At 41.9% G+C, this 20,681-nt stretch overlaps 1 protein-coding gene across 1 annotated transcript in view; it reads right to left on the bottom strand.

Annotated features, from left to right (window-relative positions):
- The window catches only part of FSTL4 (follistatin-like 4), a 628,064-nt gene that overhangs the window by 14,035 nt on the left and 593,348 nt on the right, over window positions 1–20,681 (bottom strand). Inside the window, exons 11-13 of the mRNA XM_006888071.1 lie at window positions 19,851–19,969; window positions 17,046–17,192; window positions 1,704–1,811 (exon numbers count right to left, since the gene is read on the bottom strand). Coding sequence (XP_006888133.1) covers window positions 1,704–1,811; window positions 17,046–17,192; window positions 19,851–19,969 — 374 coding nt within the window. The remainder of the gene's footprint in view (window positions 1–1,703; window positions 1,812–17,045; window positions 17,193–19,850; window positions 19,970–20,681) is intronic.

Here is a 20,681-nt window from a genome sequence, read left to right as displayed (position 1 = left end):
TTAGAAGAGGCCATGACACTAGGGATACTATAACTAATGTTAGATGGATCTTGGCTGAAAGCAGAGAATGTCTATCTGTGTTTCATTGACTATGCAAAACCATTTACCTGTGTGGATCACAACAAACTTTGGCTAATTTTGAGAAGAATGGGAATCCCAGAACACTTGATTGTGCTTATGTGACACCTATACTTGGACCAGAAGGTAGTCATCAAAAGAGAGCAAGGAAACACTGCATATTTCAAAATTAGGAAAGGTGTACACCAGGGATGCAACCTATCTCCATAACTTTTCAATCTGTATGTGGAACAGATTGTCCAGGAGACTAGGCTGTATGAGGAGGAATGTGGAATCAGGATTGGAGAAGACTCATCAACAACCTGCTTTATGCAGATGACACAACCCTGCTTGCTGAAACTAAGGAGGACTTGAAGCTCTTGCTGCAGAAGGTCAAGGACTGTAGTCTTCAATGTGAATTCAAGCTCAACATCAAGAAAATAAAGATTCTCACCACAGGGCCAATTGGCAGCGTCATGATAGATGGTGAAGAGATTAAGGTTGTAACTGCTTCAGCTGCTTGGATCTACAATTAACACTCTTGGTACCAGCAGCCAGGAAATCAAAAGACAAATTGCATTGGGGAAAATCTGCTGTCAGGGACCGCTCCAGAGTACTGAAGAACAATGATGTCAGTCTGGAGGCTAAGGTTCACCTGATCCAGACCATGGTCTTTGCAATTACTTTCTATGCATCAGAAAGCTGGACAATGACTAGGGATGATAGAAGAATTGATGCCTTGGAGCTGTGGTGCTGGAGAAGAGTACGGAATATACCATGGACTGCTAGGAGAACAAACAGGTTTGTTCTGGAGAGGGTAAAATCAGGCTGCTCCTTGGAAGCAAGGATTCTGAAGCTCTCTCTGACATATTTTGGACATGTTGCAAGGAGGAACCAGTCCTTGGAGAGGGTCCTCATGCTTGGAAAGGTGGAGGGAGAGCAAAGGAGAGGAAGACTCTGGTTGAGATGGATTGACTCAGTGACTAGGGTAATGGGGGTAGATGTGTCAGAGACAGTAGGTTTGGCACAGGACAGAACAGGATTCAGAGCTGTTGTACATAGGGTTGCTATGAGATGCAAGCGACTTGATGGCACACAACAACAACATGGTGGCCTAGTGATCAGATACTGACTGCACTGCAATCTCAAATTGACTCAAATTCACCAGCTGGCCCACAGGAGGATGGATGGGGAATCTCCTATGCAATTAACTGCCTTTGAAAATCTGCTGGAGGGTCAGCTGTGGTTTGGTTCTGACTCAACGGTACACAACAATATGATAAACATTTGGTAAATGTGTTCTCATTTATGGCTATAGTTGCTACTTCTCCTCTTTTATTTACTAGCTTTGACACTATTTTCTCAAGAGAGGCATGCATTGTGGGGCTGAGTTGGGTGGGTGGCTGAATACTCTTAACCCCCACCCAACTCGGAATCCTATACATCATCAACATTATGGCCTTCAACAGCAGGCTGAGATTAAGATATGATGTTAATTTCAAGTAGCATGTTGGCCTTAGGCTGCTTCCTTCACCGGGCTTCATGGACATATTTTGTAAAGCATGGTCAGCCACACTGAGAGGCGGGAAACACTTTCTAAATAGAGTCCCATATGGTGGATGTAAGCCTCTGAATGCTCAACGTACCTGGAGACTCGGCTGGGACTTGTGCTCATCCCCCCAGCTCAGGACCCACACTTGGTCATGTGACTTGTCATAGGACAGCTTAGCTGGCAGAGGGTCCACACCTATGGACTTGAAAAAAATAGGGACAAATTGGTCACCATTGTTGTGGAATCTGACGAAGTGATCAGTTGCGGGTTCTGGGTGTAGACACATTGCTCCTGGGTGAACGAGAAGCCACCCGTAGAGCCATGATCCTATTTAGAGGCCCAAGGCAGAATCTTCCTCCCATGTTCACCTCTCACAGGCATAACATTGAATGCCAATATTGTTCTCGCTTTTATTAAAGGGCCCAGGCCAACTTGAGCAGCATAAACCACCCCTTTATTTCTCTTGGAATCCTTTTTGTCCTCAGTTCCGTCCTCAGGTTCCTCCAAGTCTTGGCTTCTGCTGAGCTGGCCCTTCCTCCTGGGCCATGTGCAATTGATTCTGCACTCATCTTTTATCCCCTTTCTCTGTCATTCTACTCTGAGCAGCCTCTTTCACATCCTTCACCTGCGACTGCTGGGCTTAGGCAGCGTGCCAGGCAGACTATTTTACTGCTGTAAGTAAAATTGCTATCCCCCAAGGATATAGTTTCTTTTGTCAAATGATGGCTGTTCTTCTTTTCTATGTCTTATTTTATATATATTGTTTTGTTGTTTTTTAATGTTGGGTCAGAACCGGCCCATAGCTGACCCTCCATGGGTTTTCAGAGGAAGTCAATTTCACAGGAGGAGAATGTCTATCCTTCTCCCACAGAGCGGCTGGTGGCCTTGAACTGCGTGCCTTCGGGATTGAAGCACAGCTTCTTGCCAGTAGGCCATCAGAGCTAATTTTATATATGTATATATAAAAACATATAATGTGTGTGTGTATATATATATCTGAGCTCTGGTGGCCTACTGGCAAGAAGCTTTGCTGCAACCCCAAAGGCACGCTGTTAGAATCCACCAGCTGCTCTATGGGACAAGGATGGGTAATCTCCTCCCGTGTGATTGCCTGCCTCTGAAAACCTGCTGGAGGGTCAGCTATGGGTCAATTCTGACTCTACCGTACGCAACAACAACCAATATTTAATGTATATATATATATACATACATATATCTCTGGAGCCCTAGTGGCCTAGTAGCAAGAAGCTATGCTGTAATCCTGAAGGCACACGGTTCAAGGCCACCAGCTGCTGCTCTGCAGGAGAAGGAGGGGCGATCTTCTGCCTCTGAAAATCTGCCGAAGGGTCAGCTATGAGTTGGTTCTAACACAACAACATGTACATAATGTTTTTTTCAATGAGTCAGAAACGACTCATAGCTGACTATCCAGCAGCTATAACTCACATGGAGGAGACTGCCCATCTTTCTCCCATGCATCAGCTGGTGGATTTAACCATGTGCCTGTGGGCTGGCAGCACAGCTCCCTATCACTAAGCCACCAGAGCTCCTTTATGGATAAATATGTATGCATATATATGTGTACATATATAAATACACACACATATACGTAAAATAAAACAGTTGTTAAATTTAAAAAGTCTTCTCTGTGAAATATACAGCTTTACAATAGACTCAATGGTACCTAACAATACAGTAGTAGTTGGATCCACACAATTATGGACAGAACATTATATCTAGAATGCTCTGTTCACAATAATGGGCAGAACATATATCTAGAAGGATCAGATCAGTAAGGAAATAGAGGATCCAAAAAACACTGTAAAGCAACTTAACAGACACGTACAGAACACTCCACCCAGTACCAGCACACACACATTCTTTTTCAGAGCACATCATTCTCCAGGAGGGATCATATGTTAGGACCCAAAGCATATTCTCTGACAAAGGGGTGAAACAAGAAGTTAATAACAGAAGGAAAGCTTCCACTGTAACTCTGTGAGAATAATTTAGTTAACTAAAGGGTCAAGAAAGAAGTTGGGAAAAATATTACAATTAAAAATAATGGTTGTGCCCATGGACTCTGTCCCTGTTGTGCCATTCTCCTCTGTTCACTGAGGACTTTGACACACGGTGTACTGTTTTCTCTACCATCCATCTGATCAGCGTTGTTGTTGCCTTCACATCCATGTGCATGATCCACCCACATTCATGACTTCTCTGTTTAGATTATTCCTTTATCACATCTCAGCCACCATAACTTAGACCTTGTCAGTATAATTTTAACCAAACATATCTTTCCGATTTAAGAAAAACAACAACAAAACTTAAAACTTGTCTCATTTCTCTTTTTTTCCCCTTCATTCGATGGAACTTCTCTGAAGAACCTTCTGTGGAATCATTACATTCACTTCTCCTTTATTCATTCCAACACCATCAAATCACTAATCCTCATGCCTGATTGAATGTTTGGTCAGTTTTGGACTGCAAAATTTGGTAAAAATTATCAATATCTTCCTCTTTGGCTCTAGATGTCAGAGCATATATTGAATAATAGTTGTGTAAACAGGTCTTCCTTGTATGTGTATGGATATTATCCTATCACTTACAACATTGTATTTCAGGATAGAACTTGGGATATCATTTCTGATATCAGATAGATTCTGGCTGAAGGTAAGGAATACCAGAAGAATGTCTATTTGTGCTTTATTGACTATGCAAAGGCATTTGTCTGTGTGGATCATGACAAGTTGTGGCTGACATTGAGAAGAATGGGAATCCCAGAACACTTGATTGTGCTCATGCAGAACCTATACCTGGACCAGGAGGCTGTTGTGCAAACAGAGCAGGGTAGCACTGCATGGTTTGGAATTGGGAAGGGAGTGCACCAAGACCGACTTCTCTCTCCATACCTATTCAATCTGTATGCTGAGCAAATGATACAAGAAGCTGGGCTCTATGAGGAGGAGTGTGGTATCAAAATTGGAGGGAGACTCATCAATAACCTGCATTATGCAGATGATACAAATTTGCTGTCTGAAAGTGAGGAGGGTTCGAAGTACTTGTTGCAGAAGATTAAGGAATGCAGCCTTCAGTATGGATTGCAACTCAATGTCAGGAAAACAAAGATTCTTACCACTGGATCAATAGGCAGTGTCATGATGGATGAAGAGGAAATTGAAACTGTCAACAGCTTCATCATGCTTAGATCTGCAATTAACACGCTTGGTACCAGCAGTCAAGAAATAAGAGATGCATTGCACTGGGAAAATCTTCAGTTAGGGACCATTCAAAATTATTGATGAGTAGTGATGTCAGTTTGAAGACTAAGGTGCATCTGATTCAGGCCATAGTCTTTCTGATTACTAGCTATGCATCTAAGAGCTGTACAGTGAATAGGGATGACAGAAAAATAATGGACGCCTTTGAGCTGTGGTGTTGGAGAAAAGCACTGAACAATCCATGGATGGCCAAGAGAATGAACACATATGTCTTGGGGATGGTACAGCCAGAGTGCTCTTTGGAGGCAAGAATGATGAGGCTTCGCCTCACATACTTTGGACATGTTGCAAGGAGGTGCTATTCTTTGGATACAAACATGACATTGGGAAGGATGAGGGTCAGTGAAGGAGATGGAATGGATTGATACGGTGACTGCTGAAATAGGCTCTTGTGTGTCAGGAAGTGTGAGGATGGCGCAGGATATAACAGGGTTCAGATTTTTTGTTCATAGGGTTGCTATGAGTTGTGCTCGACTCAACGGCACCTAACAGCAACAAGAAGAAGAATAACAATCTTCATGCCAAATTCAGAGATCACTTTTGGCTATCCCTCTCCACTGACATTTCAACAGGACACCACATAGATAACTATCCTCCTTTGGAAATATTTTCTTCCTTGGTCTCCCTTCTCCCTGAGTTCTAAATATTAGCATATCTCAGATCTTTATTTTTGGCCATCTTTTCCCCCTACATCTTCTCCCTGGATGAGCTCATCTAATACCCTGTTTCAGTAATCCTCTATAACATGATGATTCAAGATACTGCCTCTATGGATGAACTCAAGGAGCCCTGGTAGTACAGGATGTTAAGCACTGGGCTTCTAACTGAAAGGTTGTCAGTTTGAATCCACAGGAGAAAGATGATGCAGTTTGTTTTTATGAATATTTGTAGCTTCAGAAACCCTATGAAGTTCTGTCCAATAGAATGGCTATTAGTCAGAATAGACTTGATGGCAGTAGATTTTTTGAATTGTTAATTTTGTCCATTGCTGCTAAAATATTTCTTTTTCAGTGATTACTATTATCAAAGCACCCCTTTACTTTTTTTTTCTTTAATGAAAAATCTGTCTCCTGAAGCCTTCTGAAACAGAGCTATTTGTTTTTCTATACGTCACATAATCCTTGTTCTTTGTTCATGTGCCCAACTACCCCTCCTTGTCCCTGTCATCTGTCAGGTTTCTGACCACTTAGCTTCATTTATCGAAGGCTTTATTTATTTAGTCATGTTTTTCTACCCAGAGTGACTTAACATCAATATCAACACCATCTGTGGCTTCTTATATATGGTTTTTAAAATGCATTATACAAAGCCCTTTTAAAATTTTCTCATAATTTCACATAATCATTCATGTACATTGTTTTATAACATTAATATGCCTTATTCATTACAAAGTCTGAGCAACCTCTTATTATATATTGCCTTTTTTTCCACCAAACTTCTTCTTCCTTTTCCAACTTTGGTAGCCCTCTGAGAAGTATTCTATGTGTAAATTTTCCATGATATAATATTTGCCCTTGTGACTGATTTATGTTCTTCATGATCATGTTTTCTAGACTCTTCCATGTTGTATAGTGTTTAAAAAATTTTTCAGTGTTGCACAGTATTCCATTGTGTGAATGTACCATAGTTTTTTTAAACAGTCATCTGTTGTTGGATCTTTGGGTTGTTTCTATCTCTTAGCTATTATAAAGAATGCTGCAGTAAGTATGGTTGTACATATATCAATTTGTGTTGCAGTTCTTATTTTTTTAGGGGGATATATATATGTCATTACATTACAAAGACAGAGAAAAAAGAAAAGACCAAATTGGATGTCAAAAGAGAGTGAAAATTGTACTAAAGTGTTGAGAAACCAAAACAAAGGAAAGAGATGCCGAAGTAAAAGAGATGAACAGAAGATTTCAAAGGTTTCAAAGATTGAGAAGACAATATAATGGAATATGCTAAGAGCTGTAGTAGGAGAATAAAAAAGGAAGACTTTGCTCAGCACTTCTCAGGCTACAAGAATTGAAAAACAAATTCAAGTCTTGAGTTGCAATACTTAGAGAGGCCCTATGAACAAAATCTTGAATGACCCAGGAAACATCAAAAGATGATAGTGGGAATACATACAGTCACTGTACCAAAAAGAATTGGTCAACAATTAAATATTTCAGGAAGTAGCATATCATCAAGAGCCAGTTGTGTTGAGGGAAGAGCTTCATTGTAGGCTTGGCAAAAAATATGGCCCCAGGAATTGACAGGATACCAGTTGACATGTTGTAGCTAACAGATGCAGTCCTGGATGTGCTCACTACTCTGTGCCAGGAAATTTAGAAGACATCTCAGGTACTTGGCTGGCTGACTGGAAGAGATCCAGGTTTGTTACCGTTCTCAAGAAAGGCAATCCAACAGAATGTAGAAATTATTAAACAATACTGTTACTATCACTTGCAAGCACAACATTGCTGAAAATCGTCCAAAAATGGCTAGAACTATACATTGAGAACTTCCAGAAGTTAAAACTGGGTTTAAAAGGGCGGTGGCAGTAGGGATATCATTGTTGATTCAGATGAGTCCTGGCTGAAAGCAGGGAACACCAGAAAATTATTTGTGTTTTATCAACTATGAATAACAAACAATGGCTAACATTGAGAAGGATCAGAGAAAGACTCATCAATAACCTTTGTTATGCAGATGACACAACGTAGTTTGCTAAAAGTGAGAAACATGTTGCAGAAGATAAAAGACCTGCAATATGGATTACATCTCAACATCAAAAAAACAAAGACTGAAGTTGTCAATTATTTCATCTTGCTTGGATCTACAATCAACAACATTGGTACCAATAGTCAAGAAATCAAAAGACTAGTAAAATGTGTATGGTGGCCTAAAGGGGAGGGTGGGAACAGAAGGGTAAGGATAGGTAGGGGGGAAAATCACAGGGTCTCATAATTTGGTGGGTGGAGGGAGGGGGGTAAAGGAAATGGGAACGATCCAGCAGGGATCTGAAAAGACAAGGTTGTGGTGGGCATAGCCCAGTTATGATTAATTTTATAAAACACAATGGATGGGAATTCTTGTATGAAGCATAATTTCAAAGAAGGAAAGTGTGTGTGTGAATCTTCATAGTAAAATGTAAAAAAAACCTCACCCTATCAAAGTCAGAAGACATATTGTAGTGAGAGAGTCTGCTGTCATAAACTTCTCCAAAAAACTGAAGAGCAATGATGCTAGTGTAAAGACTAAGGTGCACTTTATTTAAGCCATGGTCTTTTCAGTTGCCCACTATGCACCTGAGAGCTAGACAAGAAATATGGATAACAGAAGAAAGATTAATGCCTTTGAAGTGTGGTGCTGGAGAAGAATGTTGCATGTCCCATGGACCACCAAAAGAACAGATAGATATGTCTTAGAGAGAGTGCAGCCAGAATACTCCATGAAGGCAATGATGATAAAGCTTAATTTCACATACTTTGGACATATTGTTCGGAGAGACTATTCCTTGGGAAAAGACATCTTGGAAAAGTGGAGAGTCAGCAAATGAAAGCCCCTCAAGGAAGTGGGTTGACATAGTATGGCTGCAGCAATGAGATCAAGTATATCAGAGAGATGGATGGCACAGAACAGACTAAGGTTCAGACTGGTTGTTCAAAGGACTGCTATAAGTCATATCCTACAGCACTTAACAACATATACCTAGTGATGGTATTACCAAATATAATAGTATTTCATTTTTCAACTTTTAAACGAAGTGCTAAACTGCTTTCCATAGTGGCTGCACAATTTTACATTCTCACCTGCAGTATACAAGAGCTTCATTTTCTTGATAGCATTTGTTGTTTGCTAGCTTACTGAACTTTGCCATTGTTGCTGGGGTGAGATGGTATCTCACTGTTGCTTTGATATGCACCTCTTTATTAGCTAATGTGCTTGTGTATTTCTTCATTTCAAATACAACCCTTCTTGATTATACATTTTCTACTAGCTACTCTATTTTTCTTGATCACAGGACCAACAGTCAATGTTATGATAGATAGAAAAAGAATTGAAGCTAATTTCATCGTGCTTGGATCAACATTCTTGGTACTAACAAACAAGAAATCAGGAAACGTATTGTACTGGGCAAGTCTGCTATCACAAACCTCGCCAAGATGTTGAAGAACAATGATGTCAGGATGAAGACTAAAGTGTGCCTGATGCAGGCCATGTTCTCAATTGCCTGCTATGCATCAGAGAGCTGGACAATGAATAAGGATGACAGAAGAAGAATTGATGCTTTTGAATTGTGATGCTAGAGGAAAGTACAGAGAATCTCATGGACTGCCAAAAGAAAAACAGATTATGTCTTGGAAAGTGTGCAGCCAGAGTGCTCCTAGGAGGCAGAGAGGGCAAAGCTTCATCTTTCATACACTGGACCTGTTCCTTGGAAAGGGGCATCATGCTTGGGAAAATGGAGGGTCTGGGAAGAAGAGGAAGACCCCCAATGACATGGCCACTTCAGCAATGGGCTCTAACGTGTCAGAGATGATGAGAAAGGCACAGGATAGGGTTCAGATTGGCTGGCTGTTCAAAGGGTCACTAAAAGGCCTACTTGACTACCTGGCAACCACCACCACTCTATTTTTCTGTCCTTTTCACTCCCATAAAGTTTAGATTACAGCCACTCTTTCTTTTACACGTAATTTCCTATCCTATTTGTATCTCTTGACCTAATTTGATGAAGATGAAAGATTATTTCTCTACCCCCATTTTATTCACTCCCTTCAGAACTTTAGGTACAAAGAAAGTCTTTTCACCTCTTTTCCTGCTTTTTCTCTCCTATTCAAATTTTAGATATCATATACTTTGAGGTTCTGATAACTACGAAGTAGTTTGTGGTAGTGGTTATGTACTGTAGAGTTGGAACTGACTCATAGCTGACACCCTGGTGGGTTTTCAGAGGCAGTTAATGGCCTCTGAAGGAGACTGCCCGTCCTTCTTCCACAGAGAAGATTTGAACTATGTGCCTTTGGGATTGCAGTGCAGCTTCTTGCCATTAGGCCATGGTAGACCAATAAAAACTATGATTCTGAGAAGACGGAAATTTATCAGGGGTTTCCCAGATAGGTAACATGTGGAAGGAGACTTAAGAACTAAATAATTTTCCGTAATTTCACCGTAGTAAAAAGCAGGGTCATGAGAGGGAAAGGATGTGACAAACTAGGCTATCAGGTGAAAGTCCTTGAGGCCAACTTCTAGGCCTATTACTAGCCTTTAAAAACAAAACTTCAGTTCCCCTTTGATTCAATTTAGTCCCTGATTGCAGTGATTCATTTTCAACTCTCTCTGCCAGTATAGAAGAGAGTAAACTGTCTCTGGTGAAAATAGCCATCTGGAGCCTATATATTTTTACGTACAATGTTTAGCACTCAACGAGGAATTAGTAGGCTTATTGAGAGAGAACTATATGAGTGAAAACAAGATTAAAAAGACTATAGAAACGGTAATTTAGGGTGACTGTCTTTCATTCATAAGGTCACTATGAGTCATCTTAAAACACCAAACAATAGTTAAGGTTCCAATCCTTGGGAAATGACATCATGCTGAGAGAAGTGGAAGATCAGAGACGTTCCTCAACAGGATGGATTGGTATGGTGACTGTAGCAATGGGCTCAAGCATGTCTCAGATTGTGGGGATGGCATAGGATAGGGGAAAGGTTAGATCTGTTGTTCATAGAATAGCTGTGAGTCAGAGAGAGAGCTCTGTTGGCCTAGTGGATAGAAAGTTATGATACCAAGCCAAAGGTGGGTGATTTTAATCTATGGTCCTCAGGCCTGGTTTTAACTGTTTTTGGTCAAACGTTCTTCTAAGTGGTATAGCACTGGTCTGTCCATTTGTTGCACAGAGTTAACTTGCATGGTTGCTGTAATGCTAAATACTGTGACACTGATGTGTCAAATGTCATAATGGTTACCTTTGGTAGAGCTCCCAGATTAAAACAGGTTTAGGAGTGGCATCCACTTCCAAAATAGCTTGCCTCCGGAAACTATCAACTTAGAGAAGTGATGAAAATGATACAAGTGTTAAAAAACCTGTGTGAAACACAGAAGACAACTGATCATATTCAAATTGAAGCACAGAGAGACAAAAAAGGGACAGACAATATAAGTGAAAAATATATGAGGGGCAGCAGTGGATCATATGGAGAAGTCTAACATTTTTAAATCGTGATCCCAGAGAAAGAACCAAACAACAGAATATTTGAAGAAATAATTACAGGATTTTCCAGTCTCATTAAAGACTTTATCAAACATTCTATAAAGCCTCAAGTCAACACAAATACAGAGAAGATATATCCTGGAACATTTTAATGAAATTACTAAAAGAAAAAGTGAAAAGAAGCCACAAAGGGGAGAGGAGCCCCCCAAACACCACCAAAATTTTGATAGATTGCTTTCAAAAGAGCAAATGTAAGACTGGAAGCTGACTTATCAATGATGATGGAAGCCAGAAGAGAATGGGATCTTTAACTGATGATTAAAGTACTATTAATCTAAAATTCTGCCAAGATCCATCTGACATTGACGATAATGTTTCTAGTGCCATGACCTCTTCTAAACCCAGCTTATATTTCTGGTAGTTCTCTGTCAACATATTGTTCCAGTCATTTCTAGATACTCTTCAGCAGGATTTTGCTAGCATGTGCTATTAGTGATATCGTTTAATCATTTGCACACCAGAGTCACCTTTTTTTTTTGGAATGGGAATAAATATGGATCTCTTCCAGCGAGCTGGACAGGTAGTTGTCCTCCAGATTTCTTGGCACAACTGGTGAGCACATCCAGAACAGCATCTGTTTGTTGAAATATGTCACTTGTTATTCCACCAATATCTGGGGCTTTATTTTTTGCCAAGTCTTTCAGAGCAGTCTGAACTTCCTCCTCCATCATCATTGCCTCTTGATCATATGTTGTTTCTTGAAATTCTTCTGTGTCAGCCAATTCTTTTTGGTACAGTGACTCTAGACTCCTTCCATCTTCTTTTAATATTTCTTGGATCATTCAATATTCTGCTCATAGCACCCTTAAGCATTACATGGTTCATGAAAGGAGTGCATCCTGTCTCCATACTTTTTTAGTCTATATGCAGAACAGATCATTTGGGAAGTTGGACTTTATGAGGAGGAGTGTGGCATCAGAATTGGAAGACCCATCAACAATCGACATTATGCAGATGACACAACCTTGCTTGCTGAAACTGAGGATGACCTGAAGCGCTTGCCGCTGAAGGTCTTTAATATGGATTGAAGCTCAGCATCGAGACAAAGATTCTCACCACTGGGTCAATTGGCAGCACCATGATAGATAGAGAAGAGATCGAGGTGGTTAGCAATTACTTGCTATGCATTGGAGAGCTAGACAATGAGTAAAGATGATAGAAAAAGAATCAATGCCTTTAAGTAGTGGTGCTGGAGAAGAATCTTGAACATACCATGGACAGCGTGAAACCATGTTTCTCCTTGGAGGCTAGGATTTTGAAACTCTATTTCACATATTTTGGGCACATAGCCAGGAGGGACAGTACAGGACAGGCTTCAGAGCTGTTGTATGCAGGGTTGCAGGTGACTCAGCAGTACATAGGAACAACAATCTATATGCAGTAAAAATAGCCTTTAGAAAAACCCCAAAACAGTTTATAATCAAACCAAAACTGTGGGATCTGTTGCCAGTACAACCTGCACACATTACTAAAGAAGCTTCTTCAGTTAGAATGAAAATGATCCTAGAACACTTATGGGTAAATATAAATGACAATTACCTGTACAAAACAATAATAGTCATGACTTGCATTACAATCATGAAAATTCATTACAATGATAAAGCAAAAGGTGACAGTGGGCTCCTGGAGTTAAAGTGTCTAGAATTACAAGTGAAGTAGTAACTTGTTCGACACTGGATTGAGGCACGGATTCATGCTGCAATCTTTATGGTAACAAAAAAATAGTATAATGGCAGAGAGAACTATATGATTAATTGCAAATAGAAATAGAGAAAATACTCTAAGATTGTCAAGATTGTTCAGTTAGACAAAACCCCCAAGCTCAACTTTGTTGTGTGTGTCATCAAGTCAGCGCTGACTCATAGTTGACCCTCCAGTAGGTTTTCAGGGGCTTTAAATCGCATAGGAGGAGATTGCCCACTTTTCTCCCACCATGCAGTTGGTAGATTCAAACTGTGTGCCTTTGTGTTGACAGCTCCTTATCACCTACATGTAGCTTTAGAAAAGACCACAAAATTTAAAGAAAAAAACCAAAACACTTCCCTGCCCCCCAAAGCAAGGCAGAATTAGACCATACAAGCACAAATAAAAAGAAATCTTAACTATACTAATCCTAAAGGTAAGTGATTTGAATTCACTAGCTACTTTGTGGGAGAAAGGTAGGCAGTATCCTTCAGTGCGATTAACTGCCTCTGAAAACCCACTGGCAAAACAGCTATGGGTTGGTTCCAACTCAACTGTACACACAACATTACTACTTGAAGTGAGCTCTGGTGGTAAAGAGCTGCACTGCCAACCCGAAGGCACACAGTTTGAATCCACTAGTTGCTCCACAGAAGAAAGATGGACAATCTCCTGTTGTGCAATTGAGGGCCTCTAAAAACCCACTGGTGGGTCAGCTACGGGTCACATCTGACTCTATGTGCATAACATTAATACTACCCAAGATAGACTTTTAGACAAGGTGCTTCACTAAAAATGAGATTTTATATAAAGGAGACTTCCCCTAGAAAGAGATTACAATGCTAAATCTATGTTGATGAAAAACATAGCTTCAATATATAAAAAGCAAAATGTCAAACTCCAAAGGAGAAACATCCTGTACAATTATAGTGGGACATTTTAACACACACCTTCCAGTAGCTGATAGACTAAGCGGAATTTTACTAAACTATCTGTATAAGACAAATGTCTCACCCCATGCTGCTTTAACAGATATACCAGAAGTAAATGTCCTTAACCAATAGCAATTTATTTCCTCATTGTTGTTAGATATTATCGCGTGGACTACAAGTCAGAACCTTGCCCTATCCTGTTCCAAACTCACCTCACACTCTTATATTCTCATAATTTCACTCACTTTGCCACTGTATAAGAACTTACTCATAGCTTATCTTCAAAAGCTTGTTTCTGAGGTAATTCACAAGGGAAGAGACTGCCCATCTTTTCCCCTTATAGCTGTGTGGATTCCAATTGCCTTTGGTTAGCATTGTAATGCCACCAGAAATAAAAAAAATCTTAGTGCTGGTTCTAGAGGAAGGTCATTTTCTCTTCAGTTTGTTTGCTGTTTCCTTGGGAATCTCCACGTGCCTCAGCATCTATCCTAACCCATTCCCCCTTGCTTGTTTAATCTCTCATATCTCACAAGAAATTGACTTAACACCTGACCCTAATCTTGCATAATTTACATAACAAATATGAGCTACTCCTAAATGAAATTTAGAAGCTAGGCTTTACAGCACCTGTTTGTGGGTAACACAATTCATACCAACCAATGAACCAACTTGATACATACAGAATACTCCCCCTAACAATGTTAGAATACATGTTCTTTTAAAGTGCATATGAAACATTTACCAAAATTGATTATAAATGGGTCACAAAGCAAGTCTCAATAAATTTCAAAGGACTGAAATCATTCAGAGGATGCTCTCTAGCCAGGGAAATCAGTAACAAAAAGATAACTAGAAAATTGCCTGTCCTATCTGCCAGGAGAAACCACAATCCTGGTTATAGCCAATTTTCTTCCCACAATGAGCCGGCAGCTGGAGAAAAAGACACAACCCTGCAGACTGGTTTAAATTTACATCCACAATCCTTAAGTGGGCCCTCAATTATGGCCTAGCAGGCCCATCACATTCTTCTAGTCAATTCCATCTCCCAGTCAACTTTCACTGCTTTCTTCAAACCTCCAGCCTTGGTGATGATTTTCCTTCTTATTTCACGGAAATAATAAAAGAAACCTGAAGCGAACTTCATCTAACTACCACCAATTGTATCACTTATTTGCAGCTGTGGCTGAATACCTTCCATTCCCTCCTCCTGTCATAAAAGCCTGTCGGAGCTTTTATCGAAGGCTGGCATCTCCGCTCAGGCACTCCAGATTCCCTGGCTCCTGCCTACTCTGATGAGGCTGCGATGAACTGGGGGAACAGTTATTCTCATTAGCATACAAAATGCTGTAACACCACTATGCTTAAAAAGATAATACAATTAATTCTGTTGTCATTCCCTCCCCCGCCTGCCTCATCAGCTTCTGCCTCGTTTGCCTTTTACTTCCAATAAAATCTTCAAAATAGTTGTCTATATCCACTGTCTCCAGTTTCTCTCCTACCATTCAGCCAAGGCTGCTTTTCCACCATGCTCATCATACTTGTTCTTCTCACAGTCATTCCTGACATCTCTGGAACCAAATCCAAGGCTCAGTTCCCTGTCTTAATTATATACAAGGGCTCTCAGCAGCATTTGGCATCATTGATTACTAACTTTTTCTTGAAACACTCTTCTTCTCTTGGCTTCTGGAGTATCACTCTATCCTGATTTTCTTCTGCTCCTCTAGGTCATTCCTTATTTAGTTTCCTTTGTTGACTATTGGTGGTTGTCGTTGATTCAAATGTACATACCAACCACTCATAGTGACCCTGTGAACAATGGCTCTGAACCTTCACTACCGGGACCCAACCTCACCATCTCTAACACACCTGACCCCACAGTCACTGTGTCACTCCATCTTCTGCAGGGTCTTCCTCTTCTGTGCTGACCCTCTACCCTTTGACTTCTTACTCATCAGGGCTCTAACACAAAATCCATAGGGCAATGACTTCTTTTTTTTTTTAAATTTCAATGAACACTTACAAAGATTTTGGATTTCCATTCATTGTTTTCTCCCTGCCCACCCCCCCCCCTAACTCCTTCATTGGTACACAATCCCCCCCCCCATGCCGAGTATACTCCACGTTGCAAGGACAATGACTTCTAAACTGTCATCTTCAACATAGACTTCACCTTGAACTTCAGACCTGTTTATCTAACTGCTTCCTCGACATCACTAATTACATACCTACGAGCATCTCAATCTTAGCTGAAGTCCTATTCCATGCCCTCTTTCAACAGCTTCAAAACCTGCTCTTCCTCCCTGCTTCTCACGGTTCTATTATAATGTATTACTTTCCAATGGCTCTTGTAACAAATCACCAAAGTTTGGTGATTTAAAGCAAGACAGATAGATTCTTTCATAGTTCTAGAGGCCTCAAGTTTAAATTCAATTTCACGGAGTTGGCAAGGTTTCAGCTCTTTTAGAAGTTCCAGGGGAAAGTCTGTTTCCTGGCCTGTAGAGCTGGGTTTCTTGCATTCCTGGGCTCATGCTTCTTTTTGCTTCCTTCAATGCCAGCAGTGGACACAGTGACTGCTTTGGTGGTGTCAAATTTCCCTGTCTCCCTCCTATTAGGACACTCATTAAAAAGATCTTTAACTTACTCTCAGTTTTTACATAAAAGGTAATATTTACAGTTTCTGGAAATGAGGACATAGCTATTTTAGGGGCAGTTATTCAGCAAACCACATCCCTCTGTGACTTACTATCCCACATCACCTTTTCTAAGTCCTAACTAGCCTCCGAGGTCCCATATGGGCTAGCTTCTGTTTACTTCTGACTTTGTTACATCCACTCTTTTCTGTATCTACTCTCCTGGAGCCACTGGTCTTCCCTTTGTTCCAGAGTCTCAACCCCACATGGCATTTAGACCTCAGATTCTATGCCCCTCCAGAGAGAGAGGGCTGATTTAAATTACTCTTCCAGTCCCTCTGTCACATTTAACCTTTTTTCCCCTCCCCACACAGCCTTTACCATTTACTGTTCCCTAAAATTCTGATTAATGGTTTGTCTTCCCAACAAGAATATATGTTCCATGAGCACAGGGACTTCATTGCTCTTTCACAGCTGTTTCCCAATCACCTAGAACAGTGCTCGGCACATAGTGGACAAGAAATACTTAATGAATAGCTGCACACGAATCATCATCTCTTTCTCCTCCCCCAGCCTGACCACTTCCCAGAGGACCTCGGAGGGTACCGAAAGTGAAGAAGAATGTGACTGGAATTTGAAGTCTCCCCTGCTTCCCTTACAGAGCTGTACCTGTAAGACTTTCTGCGCTTGGACATCGACCACAAGGACTCTGTTCCGTGCTGGCTGGGCCACGTAGATGTACCGGTTCCTGACATTGACGGCAGATGCCCATTGGCATGGCTGGGCGGCACCTTCTGCTTCAGGACAGATTTCTTCCTGTAGAGGAGATGTTGTTGCTGTTGTTATGTACTGTTGGGTCACAACCGACCCGAACTAAACTGCACAGGAGATGGTCCATCTTTATCCTGTGGAGCTGCAGATAGATTTGAACCATGTGCCTTGGGTGACAGCACAGCTCCTAACCATTAGGTCACTAGAGCTCCCTGTGGAGGAGAGAGGCTGCCATACCTCTCTTTTTTCATCTCCTCCTTCCCTTGTTCAATCCACTTCCCTCTCTCCTGACCCTCCTCTTTGGTTCTTAGTATTTGTTGGCTCTTCAGAACACATCCTTGCATTATGCTGCTTCCTGCAGGATCTAGAGGGCATCTCATCCACCACTGAGGGCACTGACCTACTGTTCACCTAGCTCTTACAAAGAGGGTTGTTGCCCTACTGTGATACTACTGTGAGGTGTCTCAGCATTTTCTAGATGAAAATGACTATAGTTTCATAGCTCACCATGGCCCTGTGTTTGCCTGCACTGTCTTTGAGACCTTTCTCACTGTCTTATTCTAACTTCTTACCCAGGAAAATGGAGTGAATCCTGGTAAGAAGGGGGTGATCTCTCTCCCAAGGGACAGGTTAGGTTATTGCAAATATATAGGAAAACAAGTACCCATGTGTGACTGAGTACAATTATTTAAACCTAACTGCTAGATGTTAACTAGGACAAGCTTTTCGAAATGGGTCCATGGCTATTATGTGGAGATAAAATTCATTTGAGGTAGCACTTTTAACAAATGATTAATTAAAATGAAATAGTCTGGAAGACTGCCATTTCCAAGCTAAAAAAGAAACCCAAACAAATAAACAAACAAAAAACCCCACCCTGAGAAATGTCAGGAGCCTGAGAGCAGCAATGCGGTAAGTGTGCTCAGGACCTTGCCCGGGCCGCTCCCTCCTCCACGAGCTGCACGCCCATCACTGCTCACCAGGTCTCATTGTACCATGTGGAGGACAGACTGCGCATATCGCACAGTGATCCCTCTGGCGGAGAGCATTTAAGCGAGCTGAGAGAACCTGAGCAGTTCACAACATGCTGCATTTCTACCTCAAGGAGAATAGGGCTTAGCAGAGGAGGTAAGACACTCACACCATGGGCAGAACACGAGAGGCCTTTTAAGGACAGAGGCCTGCAGGCAAAGCCTCTTGACCCCTGGGCCTTAGGGCTGAGAGAGTTTTCCTGAGTCCTTGTTTAGCTTCTTAGCCAGTAAATTGCAGTAAGCCCTGGTCAGGACTGGAGAGCTGGCTCTTAAGGCACTTGTGAACATGTCTCCTGCTTCTTTCTGTTACATTATCACTTTTAACACTCTGGGGACTCCATGTTTTCACACCCTAGCACCTTGAGGGCTGCTGTAAGGCCTGGCTGACCATTTTTGCTTTTGCAAACACAGGCTTGCTTGAAGATGATGACTCCTTGTCTTCTAGGTCTCCTCATCGCTTGACGTGTTCATCAGAGAGCCTAGGCCTCTTTGGATCCCCACTGCCTGTGAATGTTTTTGTGCACCTGTCCCCTGGGTCCTCCACTCAGGCCAGCTCCATTTGCCCAATCCCACGCTTATCTTCTCTGTTCCTGGGACCCCAGCACCCAGCCCATGGCCTGAATTCCCCACAACTGGCTGCTCTTCCTCCTGTCTCTGGATCATCCTCATGCCCCTTGTTGGCCCTACCTTTTAAGTAGCTCTGTCATTTTTGTTAGGTGTCCTTGAGGCAAGTACAGATCATAGGGATCCTATGAACAACCAGTCTGAACATTGTCCTATTCCGTGCCATGCTCACAATCTGACAGGATCAAGCTCACTGCTGCAGTCACTGTGTCACCGACCTGGCGGAGGGCCTTCCTCTCTTTTGCTGTCCTCTCTTTCTAGTCCCTCTGCCACCAGCTCATCATTCTTCCTTGGCTGGATGATGACAACAGCCTCTCCACCCACTTCTGTGCTTCTAGTCCACTCTTGGAGACCATTACTCTCCCTGAGGCCATGTGTGCATCTAAGGCATCTGATCACGGCCCTTCTTTGCATGCCCTTTAGTAGTTCCAGAGCTTTTAGAATCTCTTCAGAACTCCTCACCTTAGTACATCTGTGTGCACTGTCCCTTGTTTACTTTTCTGGCCTAATCTTAGGCTCCTCCTCCCATCTGTTCTCTCCAGTCTTAACAGAAATACCTGTGGTTCCCTGGACACGCTGGCCTGCTTGGGCCTCTGTTCTCTATCTCATGTCACCAATTCCTACTCATACTTTGGAACTGACCTCAGGTGTTACCTCCCCCAGAAGCCTTCTTTGACTTTGTCTCCTTAGGCTGAGAGCGGCCTCCAGCCTCCCTCTTCACTACTGCCAGTGAACGCTGTACATGCTTGTAAAAACACTGTTCAGAAGCTTACTGTTGACACCACTGTTTTTGTCATTTGATTATGAAGTTCTGGACACCAAGAACTTATCAATACCCCCCAGGTATCACCTGGAGGCAGGAGTATATGGATGTGTCTGCCAGATGAGCGAATGAGAACTTAACCGTCAACCTTAGACATGGAACACATTTGGTGCCACACCACGCACAGTAAATAAAATTTAAGACACTGATACACATGGCTAAAGAATGCTTTCTAGGATTTCGTCTGCGTGTGGTATAGAAGCTGTCCCAGATAGAGAAACTTACATAGCTCATGAAAATCTTCTCACTGGGCTTGAGGTGTCTCTGGATCTCACAGTCCACAGGATGGATGACAATAATGCCGTCGTCAGAGAAGACGTAGAACATGTTTCCGACACTGAGGCCTGGAAGGGACAAATGCCACCATGGTTAGGGCTCCAGAAGCTGGTCCCACACAGGCTACATGCAACATGGAGCACAAGCAAACCCAGCAGCTGAATGTAACTGGCACAGACACAAGATGAAACATCCTGGTCGAGGTGGGCTGAGGTGGGGGACAGTCATCTCACAAACACTTTGACTGGATGGTGTGTTCAGGGGATGAAGAGAAATGACCCCCAGGAGCTGTGAATCCACAGAGCACATCACAGGCTCTGCAGCCACAGGCTGGCCTCCCTGATGTGCACACCTGGGCTGTGTCCTCTAGGGCTGACCTTTCAGCACAGTCTTCAAATGAAAGGTGGCTTTAGCTTTGACCTTCCCCATTATGAAAGGAAGGCCTCTTTATTTATTGTAAACAGTCAAGTCTGAATAGTCCAAAAGACTCCAAAAAAGCACAGGCTTTTGATTTTTAAAATGTATCTGTACATAGTGTCACTCCCTGGAATGTGGGGGTCCTAAGAATGTTTGGGAGTCTCTGGGTGGTACAACTGATGTACTTGGCTGGGAAAAAAAAAGGTTGGAGGCCAAGTTCATCAAGAGCATCTCACAAGAAAGGCCTGGCATCTACTTCTGAAAAATGAGCCATTGAATACCCTGTGGGCCTGGTTCTGTTCTGACATGTGGGGTCCTTAAGTCAGGAGTGACTTGCTAGCAACTATATTTTACTTGTTGCTA

The sequence above is a fragment of the Elephantulus edwardii genome, unplaced genomic scaffold, assembly GCF_000299155.1.
Source record: "Elephantulus edwardii isolate Elephantulus edwardi_28Jun2011 unplaced genomic scaffold, EleEdw1.0 scaffold00064, whole genome shotgun sequence".
Lineage (NCBI taxonomy): Eukaryota > Metazoa > Chordata > Mammalia > Macroscelidea > Macroscelididae > Elephantulus > Elephantulus edwardii.
The sequence above is the reverse complement of the archived record's forward strand: the minus strand, read 5'-3'. Positions and strand labels throughout refer to the sequence as shown.